Source organism: Fragaria vesca, linkage group LG6 (genome assembly GCF_000184155.1).
Source record: "Fragaria vesca subsp. vesca linkage group LG6, FraVesHawaii_1.0, whole genome shotgun sequence".
Lineage (NCBI taxonomy): Eukaryota > Viridiplantae > Streptophyta > Magnoliopsida > Rosales > Rosaceae > Fragaria > Fragaria vesca.
This window is the reverse complement of record NC_020496.1, coordinates 15,829,929-15,841,795: the sequence shown is the minus strand read 5'-3', so window position 1 is coordinate 15,841,795 and position 11,867 is coordinate 15,829,929. Positions and strand designations below refer to the sequence as shown.

Here is an 11,867-nt window from a genome sequence, read left to right as displayed (position 1 = left end):
AGTTTTGATAAGGTTTGGGATTTTTAAAAGATTAAGGATTTTGCCGGTTATTAGAATGAAAATCCGGCCGTTGAATTTCCTTGGTATTTAGCCTGGAATGTTAGAATTGATGATTTGAGGTTGTGGTGGAGTTTGATGTGAATCCGGTGAGTTTAACCCTAATAAGAGTAGTGGGTTAAAGGGAAGAGAGTTAGATATTTTTTATTCACGTAATTATTTTCCGGAATTGAAGTTTGGTCCTAAGCATAGTTGTTGTGCCAGGATTCGAGGAGACCACGCTTGAGTGGTGATTCGGAATTCGTCAGGCTTAGGCCTAAATCTGTGAGTGGACATTTTGGTTTTTAATTAACATGCATGCAAGATTTTATAAATTAGTATTTTATTTTCCGAGCATATATTATAACTTCGGCATATGAAATGATCTTGGAAATTATTTGAGATTGATGCATGGATTAAATGTTGGTCATAATTTATGGATTTGAGCTCGGATTGATAATTTGAGATTTGAGTTTGGATTTTCTTTATGATTTCCGGATTTGAGATTATATCCAGATTTGCATATTGCCGGGTTTTCGAAAGGTGAAAATTATTTAAATTAATTATTTCATTGAGCATTTTAACGTGTGGGACACGTCATTGAATTTAATTATTTTCTTTGCTCTTTGAATTCTTTGAGTACGGTTGGGAATCGTACTTATGCTTTAATTATGAGTTTCGGGGAAACTCACATGGATATATGATTATTTACTTATGCCATACTTGTCGGATAATATATTACTAATGCTAGCATGTTGTTCCGCCTTTCGAGGCGATGTAACTTCCACGTTTTAAGTGGGGTTACTCAAGCCCTTTCCGCCTTCAGGTGATATGATGTAGTCGACGACATCATGCAAGCCCTACATCCTCTCTGTTATCATAACATGAAGGTGTAGGGAATATAGGAGTACTATTGCCTGGGAGGCAACCGAGTCTGGGAGGCTCACTTGTATGGTTATATTTGTTTCTTATTTATTGTTGTCGTTTTGACTAGCGGGGCTAGTCCCTTGTTTTGGTACCTTCTTCTATGAAGGTTATTATTTATCTTTGTCATTAATTTGACTAGCGGGGCTAGTCCGTTTCCTGGGGATTTTCTTTATGAAAGTTTTATCAACACTTGCATGCAACAGATTTCTTGATTATTGGAAAATGGGAAAGTAATTAAGTTTGGTTAGTTATGTTGCGATCAGTTATTTGTTTAATTTTTCATCCACTCACTAACGTTTTTATATTACTTTTCCCTGGGCCCTTCGGTTTCAAATGCCCAGTGTGCAGGCTAAGTTTTAAAGGAGGTCGAGCATACATGGAGTTGAGGCATAGTCAGAGGCTGCTTCCGCATATTCTTTATTTGTTGTTTTTCGTTCAACTTTAGATATGCTCTGTAAGTCCAATAGTAAATTATTAATAGTCTTTATTCTTGGTTGTGGGATTATTAGAGTTGAGTAATTGTTATATTGGGAGATGTGTTAATCTTGGGGAGCAGGAAGGCTCCAGGTGTTGAGGCTGGTTTATTTGGTTATAGAAGTGTTAAGTTGGATTTTTCAGGTAAGGGTTGTCCATTTTCAAGGAAGGTTATGCCGAATTTTCGGTAAATTTTCCCTGAAGGTGGACCTCGCAGGATTTACCTTGGGTTTCAGGGTGAACTTCAGGGTGGGTCCTGTCATCTTAAGTAGGGGTGGGTTCGGTTTTGTTCGATTCGGTTTTCACTTAAAACCGGAAACCAAACCGAATAAAAAATTCGGTTTGGTTCGGTTCGGTTTGGTATTTTTTGAGACCTGGAACTGGAAACCAAACCAAACTGTGGTTCGGTTCGATTTTGGTTTTTCTTCTTCTTTTTTAAAATATTTTTTCTTAAAATTTATATGCTTTTGTCTTAGTAAAACATTATCGTATTTTAGGTCTTTTTTTTTCTTCCATTACTTGTTTTTATAAGCACATATAATATAGAATTAAATTCAGTTTACCCCCTTGTGGTTTGGGGGTGACTTCATGTTAGTCCCTACACTTTTATTTTCATCAGTTTACCTCTTGAACTCTTCAATTTCTGTCTGCCGTGCCCAAATTCTCATATTCCGTTTGAATTGACCTTTAATTATCAGCAGTGCAGGTTCGATTTGGACATATAAGGTCCGATTTGCCCAAATTCTAGATACTGGCCTCACAGTTAAGGTTAAAATTATCAGCAGTTAACGTCTGATTTGGACAGAATATAGGACATTTGGTCACGCTTGAGGAAAATTCAAAAGTTTGAGGGGTAAACTGATGAAATTGAAAGTATAGGGATTAACATGAAGTTACACCCAAACTTCATGGGGGTAAACTGAATTTAATTCTATAATATATCAATAAAATTTTTGACAATGATTCTTCAACAAACCAACAAATAAACCAAATAGATACTTTGAAAGTTTAATACTCAACAATTTCGAAAGTATTGGGAATTGACCACAGTAGCACACCATGAAACCATAATTTTAAAACTTCTAAGTTCGTCTTGAACACAAAATATAGACTCCATAGTTTAAAGTTCATCCAAATAAATTTCGAATTTTAAAGTTTAAAAATCATAAATTTGAATAAAGAAGAAAAAAATAAATTAAATATTAGAGTCTATCATCTAAAACTCGCAAGAATAAGGTCTTCGATTTTAGAAGTAACATATCACTCTGTGTACTTCGCATACACGACACCTAAAACATTTCTATATGTACATAAAACTAAAATAAAAAGCAAAATATTAGAAAAGACAAACATATAATTATATAGAACATAAAACCTAAAATCATATTGTTCAAATCAAATATTTAATACGAAAATAAAGACAAAAAACGACGTCGTTTTAGAGGGATTCGGTTTTTCGGTTCGGTTCGGTTTTTCAAGGGCCAAAACCAAAATTGGTTTGGTTTTTCTTCGGTTTGGTTTTTTTCAATTTGGTTTTTTCCGGTTTCGGTTTGGTTTTCGGCTTGGTTTTTTTCGGTTTTCGGTTTTAAAATCCCACCCTTAGTCTTATGGTATCTTGGACTCATGGGTACATAAGTTGTTGTTGTAGGCCACAAGAGGTACTTATTAGTATCTTGAACTCATGGGTACATGTTATTGGTATCTGAGACTCATGGGTACATGTTATTTGTAAAATTGTTAGATTTGTGGAATTAATTATTGTTCTTAATTGTTCATGTGTTTTTTTTGGATGTTAAAAATATTGAGTTATTTTTTAGAGTTACTCATACAGGCTTTTTGGCTTACCGGGTTTGTTGTTTTACAACCCGGTGCACCAATTCATGGTGTAGGGGTTAAACCTGCAGGTGGTGATCAGCAGGGTTGATACAGAGGCATAGTAGCTGGGTTTTAAACGATGTACATTTATTTGTATATTATGGTAGTTGTTTTTAAGCTCATGTGAGCGACTTTATTTTACTAGACTTTTGAAGTTGATGTAATTAAGGAGATATAATGTTTAACTTAGTTGAAGTTTGTTGACATTTACATTTTTAGCATTCGAATTTAGTTTGGAAGTTGTTGAACAGGTTTTGGGAATGATTTTTTGAGATATATCATGGCCAAATTTTTGAAAATTATCTTTCGAAAATTGAGGTGTGATAGTCAATGGTTGCTCACTCGTTTTATTGGCATGAGTGCAGACATATGAGTTGTGAGTTAAACATCAACTATGTACCTTTGGTAAGGACAACTTGTCTTCATTGGGAAGATTGTATGGTGACATGGAACTCAGCTTGCTTCCATTGACATTCCAGTTTTACATATTGGTCGTGCATGCAATGGAGTTGTCCATCCGCTTTATGTTTCTGTTGTAGACTTAAAGTAAAGCCATTTTTTTTTTCCGCTTTTGTTTCTTCAAGCGACAACTATAGCTGATATTTGTTCTTTGTAACCTACCTTCTTTAATAAATGGTCGTCGTTTTGATTAAAAAAAAATGTCTTTTGCTAAATCTGGCATTAAGAAATCTCTTTTAACCATATCTAATAAGGAGCTGAAATTTACATTCGTCTTTTTACATTATACACTCTCATTTCATTGTTTTTATATAATATTTACCTCTTTGACCGATTGACCCTTATTTCCCTTCCCATAGTATTCTTAATCTCAAAAGAATTAAAACAGAGTATCTCCACTGCGATTAGAATGGGATCATCGAGCAAGACTAGCCTTTAGTGAAGCAGATGGGTGAGTCTCATCATCCTCACATAGTTCCTTGCTTTAGTTTCCGCCCTTGGTATGTTGTAGATATAACACACAATTTGTTCAACAATCTGAAATAAAGTTTGGCTGAACCCTTCAGCAAATAATTACAATATGCTATTTTATGTTGCATCTTTGTTGGAGATGGACAAAGAAGAAGTTGTTGAAGCAAGTTACCAAAATGTTGTGCTTTTGTTCTCTTATTGGGTAACAAAAACAAAGATTTTCTTTATACTAAAGGAAACATAAACATTTGCTCACCCAATCTCCCTCTCTCTGTAAGCTTCTAAAAAAGGTGATCATGACTGGAAATAGTGCAAATACAAACAATACATTTTGGAGTTTCTATAATGGAATCAAGGTTTGGTGAAGTGTAGTAGACAAATATTTGAGATTGGTCGACTACTGGAGGGTTTTGGAATTGGACTTTGAGGTCGGTAAGTGGTTCTCATCGAGGGGTTCATTGATGATGCCGGTGGCGATGGCAGAGCATCTAGAGCTTCAATTTTGGGATCAATGTCATTGTCTTGATGACGAGTAGGAGGATGGTGTGGGTCTGAATCTTATTAGGAATTTTAGGGTCAAACAACACCGTGTCTTCTCTCTCTTTATCGTCCAAAAGTTTGATTCCCTTCCCGAGCCCACCCTGATTTCAGTGTATCAGTATCAATACCAGTCTAATCTTGAATCCTTTGATCTTCATAAATTCAAGTCTCCCAACCCTCGACGGCGCCGAAACATAGAATGAATGGAGAGGATGTGCAAAGCCTTTTCAAACCCGAAGATGGTTCAGGTGGTGAGGTCTAAGTTGAGTGTGCAAGTTGTCATTATTGGGTATGAAATTGTGATCAAAGACAAAGACGAAGGAGAAGAGACAACTATGAATGGTGATTTGGTAAAATGACACAAGGGGTGTATAATGTAAAAGTTGGAGTGCAAATTTTAGCTCCCATCTAAGAAAGAGCAAGATTTTTTGTGAATTAGGTTTTTGATAATGTTTGTCTCTAGACTTCAATTAGATTGGGATAAATTATAATATGTTTTCATATGAATAAGAAACATGAGAATAACATACATTAAACAAAATGAGCAACCGGTAATTACGTAGATAGAATCAATATAATCTTAGATGTGTTACCATCATGCATCTTGACTTGATAGTGATTTTCCACATCGATGAAGGCCAATGTACTGTTTAAACATGAGAAGTATTAAAATTTAGGGTTGTGGAATTATAGAGGTTGAGCTTTCAACATTTAATCTCAAGACAAACTTACTCAAAGTTACAATCAATTGTTTTTTTTTTTTTTTTCCTTTAATAAACGAAGGATTAGACAATATCGATCCTCTGTAACTGTCTTAAAGGAAAGTGTTGTGTTTTATGGAAAGCCTTGATATTCACGATACAAAGGCTAGAATATAGATTACTAAAAAGATTGTCATCAAAGCATCATGTCTCCTTGCAACAACATGCATCCCAATACCCAGGCATTCATAACAATCAACCAATTTCCCATCTCCACTTTCAACCCACTAAGCCTCAATATCAGTCCCACCCCCCAATCCAGATCACCACTTCTATCTCCGAGCCCTATCACCACCCTCCTAACACATCATCTTGGCTGCTCCCTCCTCATGGAATAATAAAAAATAAAATAAAACTTTGATGGAGCGTGAAATTATGAAAATATGAATGCAGGAATTAGAGTAATTGCAAGAAAATCAGATGTGTACTTGATCTCGGGGGTAGCCTCCGCTTCGACGGCCCATTTGACGTTGGAGGTGGAAGCCACTGCAGCTTTGAATGCTCTCTCTCTCGCCCAAAATTGTAAGTTCACAGATGTCATCTTTGAGTCGGACTCTGAAGTTCTTGTCAATGCCATCAACAATCCATCTTAAAGCTCCCATTTATACCTTCGTCTAGTCATAGCTCGAATCCGGCGAGTAGCAAGCTCCTTCTCCTTTTTCTCCTGGAGGTGGATCCCAAGAAAAGCGAATGAATCAGCAAATTGCATCGCATCGCCATCTCGCCAACGGATGTGCCCGGAAAACTGGATATCCTGGCCCCCATCCTTGTTGGTGCATGTTCTATCCCAGGAGGGCTTGCCGTGCCCTTCGATGTAGTCGCAATCTTTCATGACCTGGGTTGATATCAGTAGCTGACCTCCTTTGTGTTGTGTCATGTAGTTGGCTGATTCTGATGCTAGTATCCTCTTTGGTCCTCTTCTGAGGCTGTCTTCAGTAGTTTAGTTCTCTCTTCGTTTACTGAAAAGTCTCTTTCGACCAATAAAAATCGTCATCTCTAATTTTCTCCACATGTGAAATCATTATTCCTATATCTTCTGAGTCTTACCCTGGCATACTCGTCTTGTCCAAACAACCATTAGCGAGTAAGGTTGGCATTAAAACTCATGGCTATGGTTACCCATGGGTAAAATATGTATTGGGTTTTAATTTTGGATAATGGGTATACATATTTTCAACAGTGGGTGGGTATGGGTATTTTTAAAAAAACTCATGGGTGTGATAAATGGGTACGGGTAATACCCGTGGGTACCCAGATAACACCCACATACCCAAAATATCGGTTTTCAATCCATGACTGTGTTAGACTGTTAGGGTTTCTGCACAGGAGTGAGCGATGGAGAACCTTCACGGCAACTTAGGGGTTCCAAAATTGAGCCCGCAACACTTGATCAAACGAGGAAGCTTCGAGAAGGAGGACGCGATTGACTCGCCGCTCCTCAGGTACCTCCAAGAAGGCTCTCAGTCGCCGGTTGACGGATTCAAGCAGTGGTGCCACCCGCTCTCGTCGGTAGAGAATCTAATGGCGGCGGCGGCGAGGTCTTCATCGGTGAGAGCGGTACCGAGGGAGGAGGTTCTGGTGATGGACGGCGTTTTGATCTCGACTAAAGGAAAGAGGAGGTCTAGTGGTTCTTCTGGTTCGCCTCCATCTGGTGCTTCAGATTCTTCCAAGAAGAGTCTCTCTAAAGCCACAAAGGCCAGGACTTGATCTCTTTCTCTCTCTCTCTCTGTAACAGCCCAGTTCCTACCATTGAGATATTGTCCGTTTTGGGCTCACCGGCTCTCACGGTTTTGTTCTTGAGGTTTCACCCCAAAACGCGTCTCAATGTAAAGTGTTAGGTCTGCACATATAAGCAGTGGCGGAACCAGGTATTTCACAGTGGGTATGGCTAATTTTGTATGGACAGAAGAAATTTTGTTTGAGGTTTGTAACCCAGTGGGGGGCTCATCCTCACGCCTTTACTTTATTTATTCAAACCATACAACAAGGGGGACATTAAACCAAAACCCTGTACATTTAAAATGACAACAATAGATACTAAGTAAAGACTATGCCATTTCCTGCATCAGGCAACACCTATCAGGCGACACATGCGAAATTAAGTGTGGTTCGAGGTTTCGGGGCGACACATTTTTTTTAGGGAAAAAGACCATTTGCACAAAATAGAAAAAGTCAAACCCCATTTCAATGATAATCTTTTTTATTAGCCCATTTGAATACAAAATATTTATTTTAAGCCCAAATACACAAATCTTTATTAAAATATAATAAAATTATATTTTTAAAGACTTTTTTACCCTTAGCTTTTACTTGAAGAGAAAAAGTGAAAAAGTTGGAGGGAAGACTTTGCCGGAAGCACACCAGGCTCCGTGTCCAGTCACCGACGGCCGCATTTCGGTCGCCGGACTCCGAACTCCAGCCGCCGAAATCCGGTCACTGGTGACCAGAATTTTCCAACGGCCGGAAAATTGCGGCATCCGGTGGCCAGAATTTTCCGGAAATCTCACTGGATTTTTTTAAATGCCATCGGAATTTACGTGATCTTAACCCAAGTACGAAAAATAAAGTTTACTACCCCTAGTAAACTTTTACTGGGGGTAGTAAACTTGCAAAACAGTATTTTCAAGACCATAATACACACCAAAACAGAGGAAGAACAATTTAGATTTTAAACTAAAGTTTACTACCCCCAGTAAACTTTTATTAGGGGTAATAAACTTGCAAAAAAATATTTTCAATACCATAATACACACTAAAACAGAGGAATAACAACCTAGATGCGAAAAAATAAAGTTTATTACCCCCAGTAAACTTATACTGGGGGTAGTAAGCTTGCAAAACAATATCTCCAAGGCCATAAGTACACATTAAAACGGAGAAAAATCAACTTAGATGCAAAAAATAAAATTTACTACCTCTAGTAAACTTTTACTGTGGGTAGTAAACTTTTACTGTGGGTAGTAAACTTGCAAAACAGTATTTTCAAGGCCATAATACATACTAAAACAGAGGAAGAACAATTTAGATTCGAAAAACTAAAGGTTACTACCCCCAGTAAACTTTTACTGGGGGTAGTAAACTTGCAAAACAGTATTTTCAAGGCCATAATACATACTAAAACAGAGGAAGAACAATTTAGATTCGATAAACTAAAAGTTTACTTAGTAAACTTGTAAAACAATATTTTCACCGCCACCACTCTGTCATCAGATACAAGCTCCGAAACCACCTTAGCCCTCACTTTTGATCCCTCACTGCAACTCTCCCCAAGAACCCTGTGAGAAACCCTTATTGCTGCGCTTGCGCTGACGTGACACCGTTGCCCTAAGAACACTCCCTTTGCCGTCTCTGCTCTTGGCCCGGTTTAGTAGCGGCACCGCGAGATTCCGGTCCGATACCTCCCAGGCGGTTTTTGACCTCCCGATGCTCAAATCCAGAAACAGCTTCTTCTCGCCGGCGTCGGAGATTGTGTCGATTCCGATCTTCGAGAGCAGATCGGTGGCTCTCTCGAAGCATGACGAAGCGAGGTCGAACGTCCGAAGCTTGTGCCATTTGACGCCGGTCTTGTACGTGGTAGAACGAGGCGGACTTGATCGCCAGGGAAGGAGATCTAATCTAGTGCGGCGTCGCAGGCGGAGGAGATGTGGTGCAGTGGAGGAAGGATTAGACGGCGTCGCAGGCGGAGGAGATTTGGTGCGGCGTCGCAGGCGAAGGAGATCTGGTGTGGTGCGGTGGAGGCACCAAATCTCCGTCACCGGTGCGGTGCTTCGCCAGTGCTTCATGTCGTCGGTGTTTCGCCGGAGAGAGGAATCAGATTCACGTTTGAGAGAGGAAAGAAAGTGGGAGAGTTTTCTGAGAGAGAGAGAGAGAGTTAATGATCAGGAAAAAAGAGGAGAAAGAGAGTTAAATTAGGGTGAGGGTATTGACGTCTTTTTGTTAAAAATCATTGGAATTGGGTTGCTGAATAGATTTTCATTGGAATGAGCTAAAAGGATGTTAAATTAGTAGTAAATGGTCATTTACTCTTTTTTTTATGTGTTGGTAGAAGGGCACTTCGACAATACCAGTTTTCTTTGAAAAAAATGTCTGTATTCGGGGCGACACAAATATGTCGGTGAAGAAAGTGGTCAACTTTAGTCTCAATTGTCTAAATTTTACTCATGTTAATCCGAAGACATTTATGTGTCGGTTGATATTGACTTTTGTTGAATTGACAACTTATGTGAAAATTTTACTTCATTAAGTTGATACGACGACATTTATGTGTCGGCTGATATTGAATTTTGTTGAATTGATGTAATATCCTTAACTATTTTGTTTGTTTTATTAGGTTATTTTTTAGTTTTATTGAGATTTTAGGTATTTTTACTTTTGTCAAAAAAAAATTAATTACTACGTTCAGTAAGAACGCAGCAATCATTCCCTTTTGTTGTGCTCTTTCTCAGCACGCATGCAAAGTGAGAGATGGCATACATAGGAGAGCCTAGAGAGTTGGGCTAGTAGATTAGGATGGATTGGGAGAAGAGGAGAGTGGATTTCGATCAAAAACAGATGGGAGGAGCAAAGAGAGAGTTTTGGAAAACAGATAGAAACTTAGTGGGTGTGAGAGGGAAACTTAGTTTGCTCTTGTCTCTGTGTAAGGTTCCGAGGAGGTCGTTGGTGATCCACAAGAGTAGGCAACGGAGCTAGAGCTCAGGTTTGCGCTGCGAAATTCGAGGTAGGGTTTGATGGGGTGTTTGTTTTATGTTGTGATTATGCTTGAATTGTTTGGCTATTGTTGGAGTTGTTTGACATTGATGTGTGTAATATTGTTGGCATTATTTGATATTGAACTGTTCTTTTGACTTAGATATATGATCATTGGAGATTATGCTTATTGATTTGATTATGATATGCTCATATATGAAAACATGTTCTATTTGATTTATTATTACATGACATTGTAGGAAAAGTGAGTACATGATGGAAGTTGAAAAAGGAATGAGTTCTTAGGATTGTATGGGATATTGCTATTAGGAAATCGTTTGTGTAGTTGAGTTTCCTCATGGGGCATCCAAGACCTACGGTAGCCCACAAGTGCACGAAGAGGGGAGTGAAGCCCCATCGACGCTAGAGTCGATAAAACTATCTAATCGGGTTTCGAGTTTGGAGACCATGAGTATAACAAGATGACTAACAAATGAGAAGAGTTTTATGAGGGTGATGTGAAGTGGGAAGAGTTGAGTCGAACATTGCATACTTGCATTCTTAATATGTTTATTTGTTTCGTTGCCATTGTTGCGATGTGCTATATTTATTTATCTAGTATTGTTAAGTGTAGCTCACCCCATTCAAACCCATTGCAGGTGTTTTCTCGAAGTGTTTTGGAAATCTTATAATGCAAATTAGAACCTTCTTGCTTTTGTTTGTAAATAGAGATTGAATAAATAATAGACGTTATGAGGAGTAACGCTATTCTTGTTTTGGTTTGTTTGCTGTTTGTTGTAAATACTTTAAACCTGTGTGCTTTTAGCACCCTTTTTAAAGGTTTGTAATATAAATAAAGGTGCGATCGTTTCTTTTCTTACGTCATGTAATGATATCAGTCTCATTTTAATTATGGATATTAAACTGTCTGTAATTAGAGTGTGATTCACATCTCAACTAGAGATTATACTTTTACTCGAGTTGGGGTGTGACAAGTTGGTATCAGAGCATTAGGTTAAGCTCCTAAGGAATTAGAAAGTTGAAATTTTAGGATAGCATTCCTTCTATTTATGCATCTTTATGTATTGGAATCCTTGCATTTTGATGTATAGGTATGGAACCGGTTCAAGGTGAAGATACATTCGGTGAATTCGAGATTGGGCCAAATGGACCGAGGCCCGTGGATCAAGTTGACTACCATCTACGTGTCCGTTATGCGGCCACGTTGAGGTTGAGAAACCGGATAAGAGATGTAGGGCAACGGTGGATGTTCTATACACCTCAGATGCAAAGGCAGGTTGTTAGGCATCGTATCATGCGCGATCAAGACATAGCGAGATCTGAAAGAATTCAAGAGATGTCTGATAGTCTTTATCATCATTTAGAAGAAGATGTTGCTGAACATGGTGGAAATCAATGGCCTCCACCCGGTGTAGAAGTCGAAGGTAATGAAGAACAAGATGAGGAGGATGATCCGAACTACGAACCAATGGAGGATGAAGTTAGTGAGTCTGTTAATAATCAAGTTCAAGTAGATGAAGAAGACCCTAACCATGAACCCATGGAGGATCCAAGTGAAGTTGTTTCGGGGCCTTCCCAACCTCCTTTAGCTACACCTATTAATGAAGCTTTAGCTAC

The 11,867-nt window shown here is 38.4% G+C and overlaps 1 protein-coding gene across 1 annotated transcript in view; it reads left to right on the top strand.

Annotated features, from left to right (window-relative positions):
* Positions 1-10,039: 10,039 nt before the first annotated feature.
* Positions 10,040-11,867, top strand: part of LOC101298923 — a 2,680-nt gene continuing 852 nt past the window's right edge. Inside the window, exons 1-2 of the mRNA XM_004305397.1 lie at positions 10,040-10,260; positions 11,342-11,862. Coding sequence (XP_004305445.1) covers positions 11,344-11,862 — 519 coding nt within the window. The 5' untranslated portion in view covers positions 10,040-10,260; positions 11,342-11,343. The remainder of the gene's footprint in view (positions 10,261-11,341; positions 11,863-11,867) is intronic.